This window comes from Macaca nemestrina, chromosome 14, assembly GCF_043159975.1.
Source record: "Macaca nemestrina isolate mMacNem1 chromosome 14, mMacNem.hap1, whole genome shotgun sequence".
In the NCBI taxonomy this organism is placed as follows: domain Eukaryota; kingdom Metazoa; phylum Chordata; class Mammalia; order Primates; family Cercopithecidae; genus Macaca; species Macaca nemestrina.
In genome coordinates, this window is record NC_092138.1 from 116,790,885 (window position 1) to 116,814,971 (window position 24,087).

General features: G+C 60.7%; 1 protein-coding gene and 1 long non-coding RNA gene across 5 annotated transcripts in view; one reads left to right on the forward strand and one right to left on the reverse strand.

Annotated features, from left to right (window-relative positions):
- Positions 1 to 24,087, forward strand: part of LOC105471910 (potassium sodium-activated channel subfamily T member 1) — a 91,334-nt gene that overhangs the window by 9,933 nt on the left and 57,314 nt on the right. Inside the window, 1 exon segment of the mRNA XM_071078594.1 lies at positions 3,053 to 3,196. Within this exon segment, the coding sequence (XP_070934695.1) occupies positions 3,053 to 3,196 (144 nt within the window).
- On the reverse strand, positions 15,890 to 23,499 carry LOC139358244 (uncharacterized). Of its 4 annotated transcripts, none has more exons than XR_011612919.1 (4): positions 23,373 to 23,499; positions 21,092 to 21,551; positions 17,653 to 17,745; positions 15,890 to 17,514 (listed from the first exon to the last, which is right to left on the reverse strand). It is a non-coding gene; the product is annotated as an uncharacterized lncRNA (long non-coding RNA). The 4 variants fall into 4 exon arrangements; XR_011612918.1 differs by having other exon boundaries at positions 15,890 to 17,745; positions 21,092 to 21,216; positions 21,383 to 21,551; positions 23,373 to 23,498; XR_011612920.1 differs by lacking the exon at positions 17,653 to 17,745.

Sequence of the window (24,087 nt, forward strand, 5' to 3'; positions counted from 1 at the left end):
GGAGCTACTTGTTCTTGCCAGGCACTAGGCATGGAAACTGTCCTGGCTTCTGAGAACTGTTCTCAGGATTCCATGCCACCACCTGGCTTGCCAGGGTGCCTGGCGTGCAGCTGGCTCTCAGTCCATGGCAGCTGGCACTGAGCACGGCTGCCGGGCTCCCCTCTGACAGGGTTGTCGGGGTCAGTGCCCGTGACTACCTACGCACCAAACAGCTGGCGGGGACTTCCTGTTGCCGTGCCCGGGTGTGCACTGCCTTGTTCATTCTTGGCCTCTCCAGATGGATTCCTAAAGTCAGTGTCCCAAGCCTGAGCTCCCTGATGGGCCTCGGCTGAGCGGAGGGGGCACACTGGGCACCGGCCATCCTGGGTCATAGCCTTTGTCCATGAGAGCTCAGCCAAACTGCTGGCCACGCTGCACCTGCTGTAGCTGAAGCCCTCACGTGCCCGCCCTGTTCCGAGTGCCTCAGGCGTGCTGTCTGGTTACATCTTCACAGTCGTCCTATAAGGGAACGGGCATCAGTATCTCCCTTCACACATGAGCAAACAGGCTCAGGGAGGTGAAGTGCCCAGCCAGGAGCTGCCCAGCCAGGACTGATGGGCCAGGACTGAGTCGTGCTCATGCCAGCAGGACTCTTGCCATGCCCTGGGCCTGCAGGGTGTGTACTGACAGCCCAGAGAGTCCGCAAGAGGAATAAGGGATGCTCTGAGCCCCTGGGCTGCCCCAGCCTTACCTAGGGGTTGTGCTCTGTCCTGTCACCTCAGCCCTGGCTCCAAGGGCTGTGTGAGTCCCACAGGTTGAGCTCCACACCTTGTCCAGAGAGTGGTGTAAGGGCTGAGGAGAGGGACACCTTCCTTAAGCCACCAAAGCACAGAATTTTTATGGAAATTGGCAATTATTTGGCACAGCCGTCACTCAAAAAGATTATGGATGTGTTCTTGGGGGTCCTGGATTTCCTCCAGGGCCCTTGGGTCACACAGGGAGGAGGGCACAAGAGAAGAGGGGATGCAGAATCTCGAGGTGGGCCCCGGGGTCCCCGTGTCTGGCTATGCCAGGCTTGTGTTCCAGTTCCACCTGAACCAGCTTCGGCAGGGACCGGATCCCCCAACACTCCCCTATCCCCCTGTGCCCAAAAAAGCTGACCGATGTAGGCCTTCCTGCTTGGGAAAAGTCTCAACCAGACCCCAAGGACATGGGAAGCAGCTGCTCTGCCGCTGTCCTCCTGCGATGGGCACCTTTCCCAGAGACCCTGTAGCCCCGGCCCTCGGCCAACACCACAGTCAAGTATTTTCAAGGTTTCTGGCTCTGTGGGGGGAACAAGGCAGGATGCCAGGAGGCCTGCGGGACACCTGCTCATGGCCGTGTGCTCACTCAAGTGTCAAAGCAGCTCCCCGAGGGAGGAAGGGCAGCTTGTCCTTGTCACTCTCCCCAGGCCGCATCTGGGGAGCAGGGGTGGGGCAGGTCTCTGGACTCCTGGTGCACTTCCTTCCCCCAGTGACCCCTGAAGCAAGCCAAGGTCCCACCCGCTGAGCTTGTCCATGGGCCCTGCTGAGACTGGGTCTTGAGGCCAGGAGGAGGAACCAGAGCCGCTCAAAAGGCAGACGGGGCGGGGCGGGAGGAGGCAGCCACGCCTGAGGTGCCGGCGGTCCCTTGGGGTTTTACCACTGAAAGGGGCTTTCAGTAAGGAAGGCACAAAACCAAGAAAATATAGCCCCGACCCCTGGCCACGTGGTTCCCCTGCCTGCTTGCACCTCCCCATGGCCCCAGCCAGCTTGTGACTAAGGAAAAACATGCAGCTACGCTGATGCAATTAGGAAAATGTTATTTTTCAAACGCTGCCAGATCCTGGGGGTTGAACCTGTGGCCTCAGAACAAGGAGCAGGGTTTGGGGCACGCACCTGCTGCCTGCAGCTTCGGCCTGGGGTGCCCATAGCTCCTTGCCTGCTGAGAGTTGGGGGCCCAGGAGAGGCACTTGGTGGGGGCTCAAGGAATGTGCCCGTCCGTCCCGACTTAAGGAGAGAGAAGAGAATTTTGTAGGGTCCCTGGACCTGGTGTTCCAGGTGAGTGGCCTCTGTGCGGGGCCTATGGGCACAGCACAGGGAGCTGTGTGTGATCACAGCCTCCTGCCCCTGCCTGTGGGGGAGCCAGTCCCCTCCATCCCCCTATCTCTCCTGCTGGCCTCAAAGCCTTGAACAAGGGTGGGCCTGGGCCAGGTAAGGAGCTCCCTGCCCCTCAGTTCCCGCTTCTCCTGGAGCAGCCAAAACTCACTTCAGTGGGGGACATGGGGACAGGAAAGGTGCAAGACCCCTGGAAGACACCTGCCTGGGCACCCGAGAACTGCAGACCACCAGAGATCCTCCCACTCTACCCAGTGTGCCACAATGCCCCTACCCTGCACTGCCAACTCTCTGTGTCCCTTTGATCCCTCACCTGCTGACAGTGGCAGTGCAGCTTAGGGCCCAGAGGGCCTGGCAGCCCCCGCAGGGTTCTGACCTGAGCTGAGCCGCTCCGCCTGGGGAGGCCGCAAACAAGCGTGTCTTCTTAGGCCTCCTGGTCCCTCCACCCTCACCCCTCAACAGCCTGAGGGTCATAAATGGCGGTCGGGGGCTGGGATGGGTGTTCTGGACCCTGAAGGACCCTGAAGGAAGGTTGAGCAGCCAGCCTTGGCAAAGACCCTGGGGACACGGAGGGGAGCTGGGGAGTTGGGAGGGCTTGCAGGAGTCTGGCGGGGCTTCAGGGCAGGGGGAGGGCCTCCCTCCCGGCTCCTGGGGAATCAGGGAGGAGTGCTGCGCGCCTGTCCCTGAGCTGGCCATGACAGCTCCCGGCCCCCTTACCTCCTGCCAGGCCCCAGGGCCGCTTTGGAGGGAGCCCCGCCCCCTGCCCCAGCGCAGCCCCCGCCCTAGCCCCAGCCCGGCGCAGCCGGTCCCGCGCGCCCCCGCCCGGCCGCCCGCCCGGTGGGTCGCGGTGGCCACGGGCTGCGCTGCGCGGGCCGGGGGCTGCGCGCGTCCGCGAGGGTGCCCGGCGCGGGCTGAGGGGTGCTGGCGTGTGCCCGCAGGCGGCCCTGCGCGGAGGACGGCGCGCTCCTGGACACCGCCGGCTTCAAGATGAGCGACCTGGACTCGGAGGTGCTGCCCTTGCCGCCGCGCTACCGCTTCCGGGACCTGCTGCTGGGCGACCCGTCCTTCCAGAACGACGACAGGTAGGGGCGGGGTGGGGGGCCGGGGTCGCAGTCCCGGGGCCGCCGCACGCCCGGAGCTGTCCGCGGTGCTGAAGGCCGGTCCCGCGCGCCCCCGCAGCCCCCGGTGCCCTTCAACTTTTTCCGGCTTCTGGGGACACAGAAGTTTCGGAGGGGGTGGGGGCAGGAGGAAGCATCTTCTTGGGAGGGGGTCTGGAGGAGGGCGCGGGATGCTCGGAGCTCCGGAGTCTTCCAGAGCCCGACTTGGGGCGCGGAGGCGGAGGGCAGCCTGGCCTTCCGGTGTCTCCTCCCAGCCCCCAGCACCCCAGTTTTGCTGTTTTGGGGGCAAGCCAGGGCCGGAAGCGCCCCGGTGGCGGAGCCTGCAGCCTGGCTGAGGGCTGGCGTCCTCCAGGCTCAGGCAGCGGTCCTTGATTAATTATTCAATGAGGGAGCGTGTCCTTCAGGTTCATGACCTGGTCACTTATTCCGAGTCACAGTGTCCCCGTCCCCTCAACATATCCTGGGCTCAAAAGGCAACATGGATTGTGTCTTTCAGTTAGGGACCAACAGGATGCGCCCATGGGAATAATTCATCCGCTGAGGGGGTTGGCAGGAAGCTGGAAGAAATGTTGCGTTTCTCTCCTCCTTTTCCCCAAATAGCTATCTTGGGTAAACACCCAGCACTTTAGCTCTGCCAGGCTCCGGGGAGGCGCTTTTTTGCCCGCAAGCGAAGGCGAGTGCTCTGAGGACGCACGTGGGGCTGGAGCCCGCGGGGGCTTCAGGTCAGGAACCGCTCCCTTTCCAGGGTTGGCGCTGTCACTGTCTCCAGGGCTCCATCACCGCCCAGCCCTGGGCTTAGCTAGCAAATCCACAGTGTCCTCCAACAACGCAGTTATTCAGGTTAGCACACACCAGCCAGGCTGGTCCCAGGGTGGTGTGCGTGCCTGGGAGGCTGTCCTGCCCCCTAGGATCCACACAAAGCTTCCCTAGGCCGAATCCGTGGACTCAACATTTTTCTAAGCTAGCACCAGCCCCTCAGGTGCCTGCTCAGCTGGGACTTGGCTAATTCTTGAAAACAGCAGCCCTGGGAGATCCTTCCGATACTGGGCAGGAAGTGGTGTCCATCCCCCTAATGGTGCTTGGGGCTCCCGGATGACTCAATAACGCCTGTGGCTGTGGTTGATCTAATTGTAATGCCGTATTCCTGAGTGTTCAGAAGTGGACAGCAGAGATTTTTGCTATCTGCCTAGAGAGAACCATCCCCATCCCTGGGAGAGGAGAAGCGGGCATGGGATATCACAGTGAGTCCCTGATCCTGGGTGTGGTTTTTTAAAATCGTGGTAAAATACATAAAACAGAATTTACCATTAGTGACATTTAGTACACATTGTGCCACCCTCACCACTGTAATTCGGGAACATTTGTATACCCTAGAAGGAAGCTCCTTACCACTGGGACTCACTCCCCAAATGCTCCCTTATCCCCCAGCCCCTGGCAGCCGCCGATTTGCATTCCAGTGGCCTTGGCGTGCTGTGCCCAGCGGCCGCATGGGTTGTGTGCCAATGGTGTTAGGGGGTGGACCGCCAGATGTGTGTGGCTGTGTGTGTGCTAGCTGGTGCGTTGCTGTGGGTCCTCTCCAGGAAAGGCCTGTGGGGTACAGGGCATCTGTGCCACCCTACAAGTGCCCTGCTCTCTCTGGTTGGAAATGAAGTATACAGTGAGGTTCTATTGGAGGGAGAGTGGCCAGGGGTGTAGAGCATCAGGGCTGTGTGGTCACCGTACCTGTCCTGTGACACTGTCCCTCAAGATGGCCTCAGATGATGTGCTGCATACCTTTCCTCGTGTGTGAAGGATGGAAGGGGACCTGGCCCTGTGGTGTTGGTGTCTGTAGGATGGGAGGGAGGGGACCTGGCCCTCTGGTGTTGGTGTCTATAGGACAGGAGGGGAGGGGACCTGGCCCTGTGGTGTTCGGTCTATAGGACGGGAGGGAGGGGACCTGGCCCTGTGGTGTTCGGTCTATAGGACGGGAGGGGAGGGGACCTGGCCCTTTGGTGTTGGTGTCTATAGCACGGGACAAGGAAGGAGGGGACCTGGCCCTGTGGTGTTCGGTCTATACGACGGGAGGGAGGGGACCGGGCCCTGTGGTGTTCGGTCTATATGACAGGAGGGAGGGGACCTGGCCCTGTGGTGTTCGGTCTATAGGACGGGAGGGAGGGGACCTGGCCCTGTGGTGTTCGGTCTATAGGACAGGAGGGAGGGGACCTGGCCCTGTGGTGTTGGTGTCTATAGCACGGGACAAGGAGGGGACTTAGCTTCCTTCTGAGAGTGGTTTCCCACTTCTCATCCCTGAGAGGAAACCTGGGCCTGGTAGAGATGGTGGCCTTGGGCAGCACGAGATCCGGAAGGTGGGGGTCTGCTGGTCGGCTGGTCTCCAGCCCAGTTCCCAGCAGCTCTGCCCGGCTCGCCGTGGAGGCTGCGGGGGCTGGTGAGGTTGGCTGGGCACAGTACAGGAGTAGGCAGCCTTCTGGGGACGCGGGGGCAAATGAGTTGGGGGCTCCTGCCTGAGTCACCTGCCAACTCACCAGCCGCCCTCTGTACAGCTGAACCCATTCCTCACACGGACTCAGGTCTTCCTGAGAAATTGCCTCGACTGGATGTAGGAGAGGGTGCCCTAGAGGCCCGGGAGCCTGGGGAACCCCCACTTCCCCCACCCAGGAATGGTAGCTCCTTGGTCTCAGCAGCAGCCTGGGGGCCTCTCCTCTCAAAGGCAGCTCAGGGAGCCCGGCCTGAAGGGTTTCTCTTCCCTCAAACCTTCTTTGCCCAAAGGTGCCTGCTTCGGCCTCCATGGCAGGGTTGGGTGAGTCTGGCCTGGCCTCTCTCATGACCCCCGATGCTGGAATGGGTGGGCAGCAATGAGGGAAGTCAGGATGCTGTCAGGGGTCCTGAGGTCACCCAAGCCCTCTCCTATCCATAAGGACACACATGTGGGGACCCCAGCCCCTGGCTCTGTGGAAAACCCAAGCTGATCTGGAGGAGGGGATCGGCCGCTTGGAGGACCCGTCCGGGTGCTTCGGGTGGGATCTGATGCCTCTACCTGCCATTAGAACCCACCCCATCTCTCATTATCTTCCTCCTCATCCCTAGTGCCTGTGCCTTCCCCCTCCTGGAGTGGAGATGGGGGGATCATCTGCCTGGCCTGGTGGGACCCCCTTCATGTGTACCGCAGTGACTCACAGGGGCTGTGTGAGGTGGGAGGACGTGCTTATCTGAATGTGGGACGGAGCGCAGGCGGGGGTCTGGAGGCCATGGGGGCCCAGGTCTGAGAGGGCTGAGCCCAGCAAGACCTGCCTGCCAGCTCTGGGCAAGAGAGCCCTTAGGTGGAGGGGAGGGGACACTGGGATGGGGTCCTGGGCTGCGGATGGAAGGGCTGGTATGCCTGGACATGGCAGCAGAGGTTCCGCCCGGGCCCCTGAGGGACCAGCGTGGTGGCCTTTGCCATGGCGGTGTCTCAGGTCTGGGTAAGGTGGAAGTGCCGCTTGGCCTGTCTCTGCACCGAGGAAGAGGCTGGGGGGCAGGGAGACCCAACCACCAGCACAGGGCAGGTGCACTGTGGGGGCTCAGCACAGACCGGCACCCCTCACGCCCTCCCTGTTTCCACCCCGGGGCAGGCTCTGCGAGGGGAGCGGGTGCTGCTGCCAACCCCTGGCAGGCTGTGAGCGAGCAGGTGGGCGGGCAGGACTCGGGCTTCCTGTTCGCCCAGGGAGTAGAGCCTCTGGCAGTGAGTCACTGCAGCCTCCGTCGCCTGTGGCCTTGGGCAGGGAAGAGCCCGGCTGGCCACGTGGGCAGAGGAGGCTGTACTGCTGGGCAGGCCGCTCCCAGGGGGGATGACCCAGCCCGTCAGTACCGCCCAGTGGGGGAAGTGGGCAGAGTTGGGAGCTCACTGATGAGGTCCTGGGTAGACCCTCACCACTGCCTACCAGATGGTGTCTTGGGTGCTCCCGGGGAGCAGCATTCAGCCACAGTCCACCTGGGCCTGGGCTCTGGAGCCCCTTGAGCCACGCTGAGAGTCTCACTGCCCCTCTGCCTGGGAGCCTGGGGGCAGCTAATGGAGGCCCTGGCCCTCCCAGCCAGAGCCAGCTCTTGAGAGTATCCCAGAAGCCTAAGTGAGCGTCACGGCCCTTGGAGAACACAGACTTGGGCTCTTCTTCTGCAGCGGGGTTAACAGCCCCCAAAGGGCAGCTTGAGGAGCCAGCGGGACAGGGGCTGCCTGAGGGCTTGGATCCTGGCGGTGCCCCCCGAGCTGGGCCCTGGGCATCTTGTGCAGACCCTGGTTTGTGGCGGTGGAGGTGCAGCTTCCATCCTGCTCTGCACTGAGGCTCGGGAAGATGCCGTGTATGTCGGGGGATGCATGCTTTGGGGACACTTGGGGCCGTCACACCACAGGCCCATCTCCAAAGGGGCAGATTCCAGACAAGGAGTCCCAGTGGGGAGGGATGGGACAGGCACTGCCCCCCGCCATGCTGCACCAGGACCCAGCCCACCGGGGCCACTGAAGCCACCACTGGAGGGGACGTCGGGGTCGCCAACACTCCCAGGCACTAAGCACAGGCCAGGCAGGACATGAGAGGTGCCAGGAAGGCCCTGCCCACTGGCTGGGGCTCCCGGCGGGCAAGAGGAAGCTTCGTCCCTGAGCATGGCCAGGGCCACTGCCTTGGCTCCTTGGGCCACCCCAGGCTGAGCCCAGCACCCCCCACCATGGGGCCCAGGCACCAGGGTCACCTGGGAAGGGAGCGGCCGCCTTGCCGGGGAAAGGCCAGCCTGAGTGCAGGCCTCCCGGGGTCAGAACACTGCCCCAGAGGGGCCTGACCAGGCTGTTTTCTTAGCTCCTCTGACAACAGATAACGGAACTTGACTTGGTTCTCTGGAGTTGAGCAACACCAAATATTTTTTCACACAACAAGCTGAGAAGTGGACCACAAACAGGGCCCAGCATTGCTGGGAACACGGGGCAGCGGGCCTGCGTGGAGGATGGACCCCTGCCGGCCCCACAGGCAGCAACTGTGGACAGTCCAGGCAGGTCCAGCAGGGACCCGGAGGTGGCCTCGCAGGAGCAGGGATGGGTGCAGAAGGAGGGGGCAGCCCTGGCCCTGCTGGATGCACCCCTTCCATTCACGCGACCCTACCCCACAGTGAATCCGGCTGCCCCATAGGAACAGGGTGGCTGGAGACAAAGAGAGGTTCCTCTCACAGGGTAAAGGCCCCACCAGGCTTCCAAGCAGCAGTTGAGGTGAGGATGTCTCTAGAACAGCCCCGCCCTCCCAGCACTCATCTGTCATCCTTAATAACTGAACAATTTCCCAGCTGGTCGGGGAAGTGCCTGAGCCCCGGGTGACTGGGTGTGCTGAGGGCCTCCTAGAATCATCCCTCCTGCAAAGAACCTGGGATTGCATAAGTGCCCTCCTGCTGCCCAGCCCTCCCGGCTCCATCATCTCTTTCTGTCCCCTCCCCACCCCTATCATCCTGCCCTCACCCACCGGCCCAGCCCCTGCTGAAGAAGCAGGGGGCCCCGGCAGCCTTTCTCCGGAGGGAGCTTTTCTCCGCTTCTCCGGGTGCCAGGGGCGGGGGTCCTGCCTGCACCCCCACCCCCACCTGCTCTCTGAAGGCCACTCTGAGACCCTGAACTGAGAAGGCAGGTCTGGGCCCCGGAGCCAGACCTAGCTGCCTGAAGGGCACTGAGCCCAAAGTTTCTGCGTGAAGGTGTGAGTGGCCTGGGCAGGACCTGGGGCACAGGTCGGCTCTCCTTCGGGGGTGCTCTGGGGAAGCTGGGGCTGGGCCGCGCCTGCCTTAGGGCCCCAGGTCCCCATGTGACAGACTCAGGTGTAGCTGGAGCTTTGAAACAGAGGAGGACAGTCAGGAGGAAGGGTGTGGCCAGGCCTGATCCAAAGGGGAGGGTGGGGCATGGGGGACACACGGCCGAGCCCGAGGGGCAGTGGTGGTTTAGGGGCAGCGGTGGTGGTTTAGGGGCAGTGGTGGTTTAGGGGCAGTGGTGGTGGTTTAGGGGCAGTGGTGGTTTAGGGGCAGCGGCGGTGGTTTAGGGGCAGCGGTGGTGGTTTAGGGGCAGCAGTGGTGGTTTAGGGGCAGTGGTGGTTTAGGGGCAGCAGTGGTAGTTTAGGGGCAGCGGTGGTGGTTTAGGGGCAGCAGTGGTGGTTTAGGGGCAGCGGTGGTGGTTTAGGGGCAGCAGTGGTGGTTTAGGGGCAGCAGAGGTTTAGGGGCAGTGAAGGCTCGAGTAGGAGTCAGGGAGCCATGCAGGGTGAGGGCTGCGGTGAGAGAGGCCTGGAGCTGGGTTTGGGAAGCGTGACCCCTGGACTGGGGGACCCCCAGAAGGGGCTGAAGTGGCCCAAAACACTTTCGGCCTGAGCTGCTGGGCCGGCCCCAGTCGGGCTCCAGCACCGGCCCCCTGGCGTGCCTCCTGCCCAGAGCTGCTGAGCTCAGGGAAACGCCAGCCCGCTCATTCCCCGGGGTGGCGGAGTGGAGGAGGTTATATTTAACATTCTGTCCGGGGCCATCCTGCTGTGTGCAGGCGTGCTGATAGGGCACGGAAGGGCCCGGTGGTATCCCAGTCCTGCCCCTGGCCCTTCTCGCCCTGGGGCCCTTTCCAGAGCAAACACCCACAGGCTTGGGAGGACACGGCCGGCCTGAGAAACAGCCTTGGCCAGGCTGGTGGGGCCCAGACAGGCTGGGGTCTCCTGGCCAGGGGAGGGTGCCGGCCATGCGCGTACCAGGAGCCATTCCCAGAGCCGGGGGTCCGCCCGTCTGTTTTTCCTGGACACCCTTGGTCTGCCACCTGAACGACTGAGTCAAGGTCTGGTTTAGTGGAGCAGGAAAGGCCCAGGATGGTTTCTGAAAGTTCTGGCAGGTTCCACGTGCTTTACGGTGTCCTGAGTGAGTGAAATGCTTGTCATGATTTTTCCAGTCCCTTTCCAGCTCAGGGATGGTTTGCCTGTGTCACCCCCACTCGACTGTGGACAGGGCTGGAGGCCAGGCCTGCTCACCCTTGTCCCCTGGGCTCCCTACCAGGAAGCAGGGTCCTGGAAGGTGGGCCCGAGTCAGGGTGGGGGAAGGTGACACCTCTGCTGTGGAGACTGTGGCCCCTGGGGTGGGCTGCCCCTTCCTCCTAGCCCTGTCCCTCCCTCCGACCGTGGGTTCCAGGGACTTGGGTCGCCTCCAGCCCTGGGTGGCCAAGGAGTGGGCAGGATCAACAGGAGGGCCAGAGGCCCACAGAGGCTGTCGGTGACCAGGGCCCACCACATGTGAGCAGTGTCTTGTGGGGCATCACCTGCCTGCAGAGGGATGGAGGAGGGTCTGTGATACCCCTGGGCCCAGGGCTGGCTCAGTTCTTGGGAACGAGGTGGCACATCGGACAGTGCCTTTGCATCTTTATGACTTAAGAGCGGGGGACTCTGGCTCCTCCAACCACAGCCCAGGAATATCCAGGGAGACCCCTGAGAGGGCAAATCCCACATCCCCGGGGGCTGCATCCCCCATCCCACCCCTGAGGCTGGCACAACGGGACACACGGCTTCGTCACCAAGCCCCATGTCCCAGGGACTCATGTGCGTGACACAAAATGAAATTCCTCCCAAATTAGCATGAAGCAGAACACAGATGCCCAGTGGGAGGGGCTGGCATCCTCCGCGTCAGGAAGCCACCATCCGTTTGGGCTTCAGGTTGTAATTCCCAGTGCGCTCCCTCCAGTGTTCCGTTTCCATCATCCGGCGCGTCCAGCTGAAATGGAACGGGTGTAAGTGTGTTTACGCCTCGTCTCCGTCTTCCCAGCTGCTATGGAAAAGCACCACAGACCCGGCAGCCTCAGCAACAGAGATCTATTTCTCAGTTCTGGAGGCTGGAAGCCCAGGATCGAGGTGCCGGCAGACCGGGCTCCCGGTGAGAGCAGGTCCCAGGCTTGCGTATAACATCTTCTCGCTGCGGCCCTTGGGGCAGAGAACGCAGGCTCTCTGCTCTCCTCTTGTGCGGCACTGATCCCATCCCGAGGTCCCACTCTCATGACCTGGTCTAAGCCTAATCACCTCCCGAAGGACCTGTCTCTAAATACCGTCCCCCTCAAGGGTGGGGGCTTCAACGAGGGGATCTGAGGGGACACAATTCAGTCTGGAGCAGACTTGGAGGGAAAGAAGGGGATGCTGCAAAAGACTTCATGGGAAACCCTCTGGGGTGTTAAGTTGCACTTTCTTTTCTTTTTTTTTTTTTTTTTTGAGACGGAGTCTCGCTCTGTCGCCCAGGCTGGAGTGCAGTGGCGCGATCTCGGCTCACTGAAAGCTCCGCCTCCCGGGTTTACGTCATTCTCCTGCCTCAGCCTCCCGAGTAGCTGGGACTACAGGCTCCCGCCACCACGCCCGGCTAATTTTTTTTTGTATTTTTAGTAGAGACGGGATTTCACCATGTTAGCCAGGATGGTCTCAATCTCCTGACCTCGTGACCCGCCCGCCTCGGTCTCCCAAAGTGCTGGGATTACAGGCGTGAGCCACCGCGCCCGGCTAAGTTGCACTTTCATTTCAAATTCCTTAAACTTCAAGGGCATCTGCCAGGTCTCTGGAGAGAGCCTCCTGCGTGCAGCTTCCCTCTCCTCCCCAGCGCTCGTCAGGTCCTTCCCTGCTGTCCCCCGCTAGCCTCGGGCCACTGTGTGAGTGAAGGCCGAGGCCACGCTGCCTGTGCTTCCCCAGCACTCGGTGACGGGCGTGGCTCTCCAAGGCGGTGAACTTGCAGAGCGCAGGAAACTGGGGGCTGCAGAGCTCGCCTGCAGGGCAGCACCGCAGAGGCCTGGCAGGGTGGGTGAGCTGTCCTGTGACCTGTCACCCCTCCACCAGGTCTGAAAAGCAAAAGCATTGGTGGGGTGTCAGGAGTTCAGTTGTACCTAGAAATCGTCCTGCATCCTGTTCCAGGAGGTATCATCCATCTTGGGGTCAGCACGGAGTGCCGTCAGCATGAACAGGGCCGGCGCCGGCATCCACTGCCATTGCCCAAGGCTGGGCTCCGCGGGGTGGCAGGCGGGGAGGAGAGGCTGCTGCTCCCTGGCGGGACGTTCTTGTGCACCACGTGAGCGTGCGGCTCCCGAAGGGGCATTTTGTGCCTGTGCGACCGACAGCCGTGCCCGCAGGTCTGCTGCATGGCTGTGTCTACACAGGGCCTGCTGTCTCCAGAAGGACCCCGGAGCTCAGGGGGCCTCAGAGCCCTGTCAGTAGGAAGGGTCACTGGCTCTCCTGGTGGGTGTCTGGAGCATCGAGGGCTGTCCCGGGAAGTGCCCTGTCCCAGGGACCTTGTTCCTGACGATTCTGCCAGTCCGGCAAGTCCATCAGAGGCATCACCACCTTCAGTGCTGGGCCACCCCTCGGGGCTTACAGGCCTGGCGTCCGGCTGTCCCCGGCCCAGCACAGGTGCCTCATGTCCTTAGACACCCCCTCCTCCATCCAGTCTGAGAGCCATGGCTCAGGGCAGCCCTGTCCCAGACCAGTGTCCGCTCTCCTGAGGGTGCTGTGGGCTGGGGAGGCCCAGGTATCCCTGCCACCTTCGCGCTGAGCCTGTCTTTCTCTGCAGGTTTTCCTGAGGGGCCCCGGGAAGCTCCAAGCCCCCCTCCCAGCGCTCCTGCTTTCCCCTCTGAGGTTTTATCCATCGTGGGCCCCTGAATAAGAGCTGACTGTGGGATCCAGGCTCAGAGGCTCAAGAGGCACGGGGGGAGGGCACCAAGGGCCTCGAAGTCCAGGTCAGCCTCGGGGCCAGGCCTCCAGGGGCCTCAACTTCGTGTCCTCCCTATGGGGTGCTCTTCATCCCCAGAAGCCAGGCTGGGGGTGGCTCAGGGGGCACTATCTGCACAGGTGGGGGCAGCCGTGGGCCGGTAGAGACAGCAGGCCCTGCGTGCACTCCCATCCTGAGCCCCCGATCCTCAAAAAAGAGTGAAGGCAGTGCCCAGGGAAGCACAGGCCAACGGGGGCAGGCACAGCCTTGTGGGGGCCAGAGAACCAGGTCCTCGCCTGCAGGATCCAGGCAGGCCAGCGCTCAGCAAGGGGCGTGGCTGGTCTGCCTGTTCCTTCCTCCACGTATGCAGTCATTCATTCATTCAGTCGTGCAACAGAGGTCGAGTTGAGTGTCTGCTGTAGGCACCAGATTCAGCAAATACAAACACAGGATGCCGGGTTAAATACGACTGTCAGATAAACAGTGAATCATTTCCCAGTGGAAGTGTATCCCATCCAATATCAGGGACGTGCTTACACAGAAGACGATTATTTTTCATCTGACATTGAAACCTCACCAGGTGTGTCGTGTAGTTCATCGGGATCCCTAGCTCCTGCCGGGTCGGCTGGGCTGAGATGAGAGAGTATGAGGCTCCCTGCACCAGGCTGGGCTGCCCTGAGAGGCCCGACCTGCAGGCCCCGGCCACCCACCTGGATTGGAGCTTCCTCTGCCCAACCAGAGCCTGGGCTCCTGCAGGCACAGATGGGACCCCCATCCCTGGCTTCAAGGATGACCCTCTGAACCTTCCTTCCAGCAGACAACAGATCTGACAGGGCCATCCCTCCATGAGAGGGGGCACCCCTGGGCTCCCGCGTGTGATCCTGAGGGTAATCAGGATCCGGGGGACTGTCCCTGCCCCTCCCAGGAGGCAGCTGCATGGGGGTCATGTGGTGGACACATGACAAACCCAGCCCAGGATCCCTTGGTAGGTCAATGGCCCAACCCCCTCCCTGCACAGACAGGAAAACGGAGTCCTAAGAAGGGCGGGGCCTGTCGAGGGCCACACAGCTGCCTGGGGGCTCCTCAGGAGGAGGGTCTGTGGAGAGTACTCCAGGCCCCCTGTAGTGTTTGAACAGGGCCTCCGAAAGATTCCTGTCCTCCCAGAACCCCAGAATGTGGCTTATGTAGAAGCAGCGTCTTTGTAGATGTGATTAGTTGAGGATCTCAGGGTGAGGCCATTCTGGACCGAGGGTGGTCCCAGATCCAGTGACTGGTGTCCTTATACGAAGAGAAGGAACAAACCCAGAGACACAGAGAAGCCACGCAGGGACAGACGCAGAGATGAGAGTGACGCTGCCACGAGCCCAGGGCCACCGGGAGCTGGAGGTGGCGGAGGACCCCCTACGCCTGTGGGGAAGGGTGGACCTGCCGGCACCAGGATTTTGGATTCTGGTCTCCAGAACGGAGAGAAGAGATCTCTGCAGTTTGGGGCACTCAGTTTATGGTATTGAGCCCCGGACACCGGGTGCAGGGGTCACTCTGGGGCAGCACTAAAGCCGGGGGGCCCCAGGGGCCACTAAGGAGGTTCTCACGTGGGGCTGTGGCTGCCCTTGCTGGGTTTGGGACCCTCAGCCAGGTCCAGGTGGACAGAGTCTGTTTCCAACACAGCCCCGTCCTTTTACTGGGCGGTTTGCCTGGGCGTGTCCTAAGTTGAGGGAATATATGCTGGAAAGCAGAAATGCCGGAAAAGAGGGCCTGTCCCACCCGCCCTGGGAGCCCAGGTCTGGCAGGAGGGACCGCCTGGGCGATAGGGGTCTGGGGAGGAAGAGGGGTTGGTGGGCAGCAGCCTCCCAGCCACCACCCAGGAACCACAGCTGTGGGGACTTGGGACCTGCTGCGCGGGCTCTAAAGAGGCCAGCGAGGGAAAGATGTTGCAGTACGGAGGCCATCCTGGCCTGAAACGCAGTCACGAGGTCCTTAAAGGAGGGCAGCAAAGAGGATTAAAATGGTAATGTTTGTGTTATGCGGCGTATTTTACTACAAAAACAAGCTTGCCTTAAGAAAACTCAAAAAAGGAAAGGATGAACGCAGGCAGAAGGAGATGGCCGTGTGAAGGTGGGGGCAGAGACCGGAGTGATGTGGCCACTGCCAACCGGTGCCTGGAGTTCCCAGGAGGAGGAGGCACAAAGGACCTTCCCTAGAGCCTCCCCAAGGAAGCGGAGCCTTGTGACACTGGACTTCAGCCCAGGGACACTGATGTCCAACTCTGGCCTCCAGAACTGTTGCTTCAAGCCCCCCGCTGTGGTACTTGGTTATGGCAGCCCCAGGACATCCTGACACCAGGAAATCCCATCGTTGTTTGGAGGGAGAACGTCGGGGCAGACTCACCTGGTGTCTATGTGGGGTAGAAAACAGCCAGCGGCCAAGCCACCCCCAGGCCCCTCCTTGGGAAGTGAGACCCCCACAGCCCTCACTGAGGATGTAGCAGCCACCCACGGCCTGCCAGGGAAGCCCAGATTTCACAAGGCCCCAATTAGGTCTCCAAAGACTCACGCCCTGTGCCGGGGGGGAAAGAAAGGGGGAGGCGTCTCCCCACAACGCAGGGAGGCCAAGACCACGCCCACAGAGGGGCAGAGTGCCGGGGGCCGGAGAGTGAGGGCCGCAGCCACGGGCTGGGAAGGGGAGAGGGCTGGGCAGGGGTCCTGGGAGAGGGGCGGTCCAAGTCCATCTTGGAGAGACGTCTCCCCAGCAGCCCTGGCATGTCCTCACCAGCTGGTGTGTTCAATCCAGGAATGTTGTGTCCGGTCTGGTTATGATGATTCACAAACCCCTTTTTAATCTGGAGCAGCTCCCACCAGGCGGGCCCCCCAGGATTTCCCACCCTACCCCCGGGATTGTGAATCTGAGACATCACACCAGGATCGTCACGTGACGTGGTGTTCGGGATTGAATTGTGTCCCCCAAGATTTATATATCAAAGCCGCAACCCGTGGTACCTTAGAATATGACTGTATTTGGAAATTGGTTCTTTAGAGGCAATTAAGGTGAAATGAGGTCATTCCGTCGGGTCCTAATTCAACAGGACTAAGACCCCTCCTTACACAAAGGAGGAATGGGGAGACAGGTATACACAGGAGATACAATTAAGTTTGCTGATCAGTCGAATTTGAATTAATCAAAGGGCGATTTTCCGAGTAGGCTGCGTCTACTCACACGTGCCCTCTGAAAGCAGCATTTCCTCTGGCTGGTAGTGGAAGAGTGAAGTGACTGGAGGCAGCAGGGAACTGAACACATCCTTGCTTGCTTTAGAGATGAGGTCATACGCCAAGGAAGGAGGCAGCCCTCGGGAACTGAGAACAAGCTTCTGCTGGCGGCCAGCAAGAAAGGGGGTCCTCTGTCCCACAAGTGCAGGAGGGGATTCCGCAGATGGCAGGAATGAGCCTGGGAACAGATTCCCGCTGAGCTCCAGACGCGGGCCCAGCCCTGCGGATGCCTGGATCTCAGCCTCACGGGACCCTCAGCAGAAAACCAAGCTCAGCTGTGCGCGGACGTCTACCCTACAGAGCTGAGAAGTGGTAAGTGGGTGCTGCTGTAAGCTTCCAGGCTGGTGGTGGTTCGTTACGCAACAGAGGTAGCACATACACCAGGCCTCGCGTCCTGCAGAAGGTTCCACCATCTGCATGTGTCCAGTGGCCTCTCTGTGGGTGGTTCAGCTTGTTCTGCCTCCAGTATCTTTTGCAAAGTGGAAGTTGGGTCTGCAGGCCTGCTGGAAGAGCTTACTTGATCGAGGATGGAAAATGTTGCAGGTGCCCTTGGTGTCTGCGTGTGGTCTCGGGTCCTGGTCACCCGTGTCAAAGATGGCCCGCTGGACCTGCTGGGGCCAGCCCAACCCCACCACTGGGCAGGAACTTCCCCCAGTCACCTCAAGGTGGCCTGTGGCTTTGCGAGCACCCAGTGCCTGCTCTGTGGCTCTTGGCCCCCTCTGAAGGCCTGTGCCCAAGTCCATCCTTCTGCTGGGGCCTGGGAGGTACTGGCTGCCTTTTTGTCTTCCTCCCTCCATCAGCATTACCCACATTCTCCTCTGCACTGTGCTGGTCCTTCATCCATGGGAGCTGTGCACCCCCAAATATAATTCCTGCCGGAAACACCCTCGATCCTTTCTCTTTAATGACAGATTTTCACAGTAAGGCAGTGTTGAATTGCAACCTCTAGTGGTGACAACAAGGAGAGGGGTTCCCTGACTCCCCATTCAGAGCATCAGGTGCGGAGCCCTGGAGTTCCGTGGACCTGCCATGTGTGCTGGGCCAAATAATGCTCCCCTGAAGGTGTCCACGTCCTGATCCCAGAAACCTGACTATGTTACCACGTGCGGCGAGGGAGACCACACGCGGTGAGGGGGATTAGCAGATGTGATGAAGTGGAGGGCCTTGAAGGTGGGTACTTACCGTGCATGATCTGGGTGAGCCAAGATCATCACAGATTCCTAGGGGAGGGAGGCAGAGGCTCAGAGTCGCCGGAGAAGGAGATGAGCGGCGCAAGCAAGGACGGAGCGATGGGAGGAGGGACCCAGCCGGGGATGGTGTCGCTGGAAGCTGAAAAAGGCAAGGAAATGGACTCCTTCTTGGGGCTCCAGAAGGAGCCAGCCCTGCCGGCACTTTGGGCTTGGGATTTCTGACCTCCAGGACTGTGTGCTTAAAACATTTGTGTTGTCCGGGTGCAGTGGCTCATACCTAAAATCTTAGCACTTTGCGAGGCTGAGGCAGGCAGATCCCTGGAGCTCAGGAGTTCCAGACCAGCCTGGGCAACATGGCAAAACCCCGTCTCTACAAAAATATACAAAAATTAGTCGAGCATGGTGGTGTATGCCTGTAGTTCCAGCTGCTTGGGAGGCTGAGGCAGGAGGATCACTTGAGCCCAGGAGGTCCAGGCTGCAGTGAGCTATGTTCATGCCACTGCACTCCAGCCTGGGCAACAAAGTGAGATCCTGTCTCAAGGTTAAAAAAAAAAAAAAAAAAAAGTGTGGTTTAGCAATTGAATTTGTGGTCATTTATAACCATAGCAGCAGGAAGCCCATACACCATGTCTAAATCATTGTCCCTCTGAGATCCCACTGTCTCTACTTTGACCAATGGGAGCCCTTCCCACTGGCTTCTGTACCCTTGGACATGACCCCATGCCTCTTTGCAACTTCCTTGTTCTCTAGCAAAACTAGATTTTCCACACTCTCGAACCTTCTCTGCCCTGAAGTCAGTCATTCTCTGGGGATGGGTCTTTCAGTGCAGCTTGCATTAGAATCTCAGTCGCCTGGCGTGTCTTCATTTCGGATTACAGTGTCCTGCATACCCACAATGTTACTAATTTTATCATCGTTTTTACTCCACCAAGGTTTAAATGCTTACCTGTTCTATAACCATATTTTGCGTAATTCTCTAATGCTCCGTAGCCACTTCAGTGGGTTTCCCGCTGCCCACCCGCCCTTTCATACGGCCTCTTCATGCTGGAATTCTCTTTGGTATTTCTTTTAGCAGCTTCATTTCATGTTTGAGGTGGCTGTGGTGGTTTTTCTCCCAACAAGGGCGTCTGCATTTGTGCCGCGTTCTGTCACATTCCTTTGCATTGGAGGATATCGCCCCTGTGTCTCCGGACTCGAATGACATTTTGGCTGGGTATAATAGTCCTAGACCTCATTTTTCCCCGTTAGAGCTTGATCAACATGGGACCATCATCCTCTGGTGCTTAGTCCATTGCAGAAGATCTGCAACCAGCTCACTTCACCCCCTTCGTGGTGACTCACTGGTTCTGTCTTGGGCACTTGCAGAATCTTCTTTTCCCTCAGCTCAGGAGGTATAGAGTAGGATCCATATCTAGGTGGAAGGCATCCTGCGTCTTGTTTTCCTGGGACTCTGTGCACAGTTCTTTCTTTGCTTTGTCATCACATATCTAAATACTTTTCAAATATACATATATATATAGAGAGAGAGAGAGAGAAAGACAGAGAGAGACAGAGACAGACAGAGAGAGTGTCTCACTCCGTCACGCAGGCTGGAGTGCAGTGGCGTGATATTTCAGCTCACTGCAACCTCCACCTCCCGGGTTCAAGTGAGTATCCTGCCTCAGCCTCCCCAGTAGCTGGGATTACAGGTGCCCACCACCACACCCAGCTAATTTTTGTATTTTTAGTAGAGACGAGGTTTCACCATGTTGGTCACGCTGGTGTTGAACTCCTGACCTCAGGTGATCTGCCCGCCTCAGCCTCCCAAAGTGTTGAGATTACAGGCATGAGCCACCACAGCTGGCTTCAAATATATTTTAAATACCAAAAACTGGTTGAGGCTTCTACCCAGGGGCACAAGCAATCCTCCAGTGAAAGGATCCTCGACGCTTCCTCTGGTGCCTGGATCTTGTTATGCCTTCGCTGTGCTGGTCAGAGCCGGCTGTCTGTGTTGGTAATCCGATTTCAGCCATGCCTCTCCTGTTCCTCCTGGCTTGGGTTCATTGAGTCGTAACTGTATGGCGTGTGGGCTCTGCACTTGCTTCTGGAGTCCTGCGGTCTACCTCTCTGCCACTGGCTGCTGAGATGAATGGGCTCATCTCATCTTCGAGTGCGGCTTCCATTGCACCTGGTCCCTATCAAGTTGACCCAGTGCCCAAATTCCTCCTGGGGAACTTCCTTCTTCTCTGGGTTTTATTTTTGGCCGGGTTCTTTGCCTGCTGAAGTCCATTCTCTCTCTCTCTCTCTCTCTCTCATTCTCTCTCTCTCTTTTCTCTTTTCTTTTTTCTCCTTTCCTTCCTTTCCTTCTTCCTTCCCTCCTTCCTGGGGCTCCATGCCCTTCTCCCGCTGAGGGGCAATCAAGAAGTCTCACCTCAGTCCAAGGGTCAAGCCTGGTGTCTCCCCGGTTAGACAGTGACCAAAGTTAGGATACACCCCTTGGTTGCCTCCTGATGGGGGCTAAGGGTGAGGATTCCTGGCACTCTCAGTTTGGACTCAGAAGATGGGAGCAGTGTGGGGAGCAGCACCACCTGTACCTCCTCTGTGACTCCCCTGGACACTCTCCAGGAGGTCTGTGACGCTGGCTTGCCCTCTCCTTGTCAGCTCTAAGTCATTCATCTCCAGTTCTTACTATGCTTGCTCATTGTCCTGGGTTGGGAAGGCTCCTGGTGCAGCCCTCACACCTGCCCCCACACCTGCCCCCACAACTGCACCCCATACCTGCCCCTGCACCTGCCCCCACAATTGCCCTCACACCTGCCCCCCACACCTGCCCTTGCACCTGCCCCCACACCTCCCCTGCACCTGCTCCCACACCTTCCCCCACACCTGCCTCCACACCTGCCCCGCACCTGCCCCCACACCTCCCCGACACCTGCCCTCACACCTGTCCCCACACCTTCCCCTGCACCTGCCCTCACACCTGCCCTCACACCTTCCCCCACACCTGCCCCCACACCTGCCTTTGCACCTGCCCCTACATCTCCCCCGACACCTGTCTTCACACCTGTAGATGTCACACTGCCCAGTCCTGCAGTCCTGTCCCACTTGGCCGGTTTCAGGCTGCACCACTCCACCGAGGTGACCCCAGCTGGTTTGGGGCTTCAGATCCCACTGCTGAGCCAGAGACCCAGATGGGTCTCAGACTGGCAGCCCCCCATAGCACCAGGCGTGGATGCACACCCACGAGATGTCACCTGGCAGGCACTTTGAGAATGTCCAGAATAGGTGTCAAAATCCACCCCCAACCTGCTGCTTTTGTCTTCCCCACCTTGGGGTGTCGCCACCTGCCCGTTCCCCCCTCTCCCCGCCAGCCTGGGTGCTGTCCCTCCCCCCAGTCCTTCAGGAAGTCTAGCCAGTGCCACCTTCAAAACACACTTTGGGTCCGCCTGGTCCCCTGTCCTCTGTCCAGCCCGCAGTCCCACTCAGCTTGCAGTAGGCGAAGCGAGGCCCCGCCCTCCCCGCAGGGCTGCCTGGACACATGTTTGAACCATAGCGTCTGCGTGCTCCCTGAAAGGGCAGTTATTTATTCCTGAGTTTCCGGGATGTCTGCCCCTGTATAGCCATGGGGTCGAGTCTGTCCAGGCTCCATGGGAGCGGAAAGTGCTGGGGACACCTCAAGGCTCACATGGCTCTGTGGACCCTGAGCCTGGGGCCCCAGCCCACCCTCCCCACCTCACCTGGCTCTGGCCGTGTGCCCTGCACCTGTCCTGGTGCCCTGAGGCCAGGAAAGGGGGCTTCTGGGACCGCTGCTCGATGCCGAAGGGATTGTCCTCCCCACATGGGAATCATCTCACTGGACTTCCTGTGACAAGTGTAGACAGTCATTTCAACGTAAATCAAACTTCAGACGTGGTGCCGCAGCAAGTTGCAAAGGTCCTCCTCCCCTCTCCCACCCCAGGCTGCACCTGCTCAGCCGGCTGTGGGCACTCCACGGACACCACCACACAGACATTCTCTTGTCACCTAACTCTGATCCTGTACTTCAAAGGCCACGAGTAAGTGAAGATCCGCTGCACTCTCGAAAAGCAGGAACCTCCTGCCCCCACTGAGCTGGCTTCGGAGCAGCCGGGCCTCCCGGTGCCAACACCTCCCAGCTGTTACCTGCCTGTCACCTGGGCGAGTCACCTGGAGCCTCGTCTGTGACATAGAAGGGAATGATTACAAAAGCCACATCATGTGAGATGGGCAGGCCCAGCCAGGCATCTGGGGCGGACCAGGGCTGCAAACGCACAGCACTGCATCATGGAGCAGCCGCCCAGGGTGGGAGCGCGCATTTGCCACCGTGTAAGGCTTCCCCCGGCACTGTGGTAGGCTGTGGGTTCATGCCCAGGGAATATAAGCGAACCATTTCTGTGTGAAACCACAGCATCCACAGCCCAGACACGCTCCCTCCCAGCTTCCTCCCCGCTCCAGGGTGACCACGTATGGGCAGCCCTGATGTCCATCCGGCCCTTTGTGTGGTCATGGCGCCGTGAAGGGTCCTGCAGGCGGCGCCCAGGGGTGGTGCGGGGGCTGTGTTTACACACAGCACAGCATGGGTCTTACTCAGCAACGTGCCCAGGAGAAGCGCCCAGCCTCATTCTTCACAGCCGCTCTGGGGCACTCCACAGGAGGGGTGAAGGAGCCTTCCATCTGCTGCTGCTGCCCAACACCAGGGGCTGGCAGAGGGTCCTCATGCTTTGCAGGTACAAACAGCGCTTTCCCCTGGGGCAGACCTGAGCCACGACAGGCAGCCAGTGCACAGGAGTGTGTGCCCAGACCACACACAGTGGCTTTTCAAAGGATTTTTGCTTACTCAGCCACATCCGGGAGGGCACTCAGGCAGGTATCCAGAGTGCCAGTGACTTGGTCATTTTCTGAGCACGATGGCGGCTCAGGGTTTGGACCCCCAGAGGGAGCAGGGCCCTGTGCCTCGGCCTCCCTCAAGCAGCCCAGCCCTCCCTCAGCATGGGTGCTAAAGAAATGGAAGCCCACGCTGCCTGTCACGGACCTGCGGCTGGACTTTTACCCCACCCCATCTGCGTCGGCCACCCAGTCCCCTGTGGCATGGGTGCATGGAGGCCTAGTGAGGTCAGAAACGGTCCTGCCAAGGGTGGGGGGATTCAGGGTGGGGGAACGGGCAGCTGGCTCCGGGAGGGCTTCTGGTGTGAGTGTGGGGCAGGCCGGCCCACTCCCTCAGCTGGAGTTGGTGCTGTCTGGGGGTCCTAGGCCCACCTTCCTCCCACAGGCCTCTGTACTCGCTCGGCCCTGACTGTTGGTTGGGGCACGGTTCAGGGAAGAAACAGAGGCAGACCCCTGGCATGCAAGCACTCCAGGTCTGGTGTCAGAGTGTGGGCGGGTCCTGAGGGCCCTGCCACCCGGCACTGCTGAGGACCAGTGTGCATCTGACAGCCTCCTGCCTCCACTGAGCTGGCTTCGGAAGAGCAGCCGGGCCTCCCGGTGCCAACACCTCCTGGCTATTACCTGCCTGTCACCTGGGCGAGTCACCTGGAGCCGTGTCTGTGACACGGAAGGGAATGGTTACAAAAGCCACATCATGTGAGATGTGCAGGTCCAGCCAGGCATCTGGGGCAGACCAGGGCTGCAAATGCACAGGTGGGATCTGTGCCCCATGCCCAGCCTGGCATACAGGCACCATCCCGGAGCGCCGCCGTGGGCTGTTCCCTGACAGCTTTGGAGGTAGGAAGTGGGGGGTGAGGACCCTAGTGTGGACAGGCAAACTCAGCTGTCACCCCCCTGGCCGGGGTACTACACTCACCCCACACCAGGGCTGGGAGCCAGGGATGGGCACAGCTTGGGCAGGCCATCCTGAGCGCCAGGCCTGGTCCGCAGGCCGGCTGGAGGGCCGTGGCTTGGACCCTGCCAAGTGGGATGCCGGCTCCTCTCCAGCACCTGCCGCCCGGGGTGGGCGCCCTCGTGGCTCCTCCCCGCCCCCCCGTGCGCGACTGTCATTGTTACCATTGCTTGGCTTCTGCCAAAGCAGCCGCAGGACCGCCGGGTGCTTGAACCTTCTCCATGGGGCGTCCTGGCGGTGGTTTGAGCCTGGCGGTCCTCGCCGTCCTCCCCAGCCCCCCAGCCCCGGCTCCCGGCCGTTCCACTGCGCGGCGGCGGGGAGGGCGCGGCGCGAGCTGAGATGGTTCCGCCCGGCGCCGCCCCCGCCGCCCGCCGCCAGCCGCCCGCCGCGCCGAGCGCTCCCGCAGGATGGCGCGGGCCAAGCTGCCGCGCTCGCCGTCCGAGGGCAAGGCGGGCCCGGGGGGCGCCCCAGCCGGCGCCGCGGCCCCCGAGGAGCCGCACGGGCTCAGTCCGCTGCTGCCGGCCCGCGGCGGGGGCTCCGTGGGCAGCGACGTGGGCCAGAGGTAGGGGCGCGCGGGCCTGGGACCCCGCTTGGCAAATCGCGCTTGCATCCTGCTTGAGCTGCGCTGGCTGGGCTGCACCTGCGTTGCCTGCAGCCCGGGGAAGGGGGGAGGCCAGGGTCTCCCCTCGTAAGCCCACCACAGCGCCCTGCTTCCTGCTGTGTCTCCAGCCTTTGGGAGCCTGCGGGACCCCCACTCCCTCTACTTAGCGGCTGAGCACGGCGGGGCTGCAGGTGAGACTGCAGGGGAGGGAGGAAGTGGACCCGGCTCTGTGCCAGGCACTGGGGACCCCTGCCCGAGCCCCGTCCCACAGGAGCCGC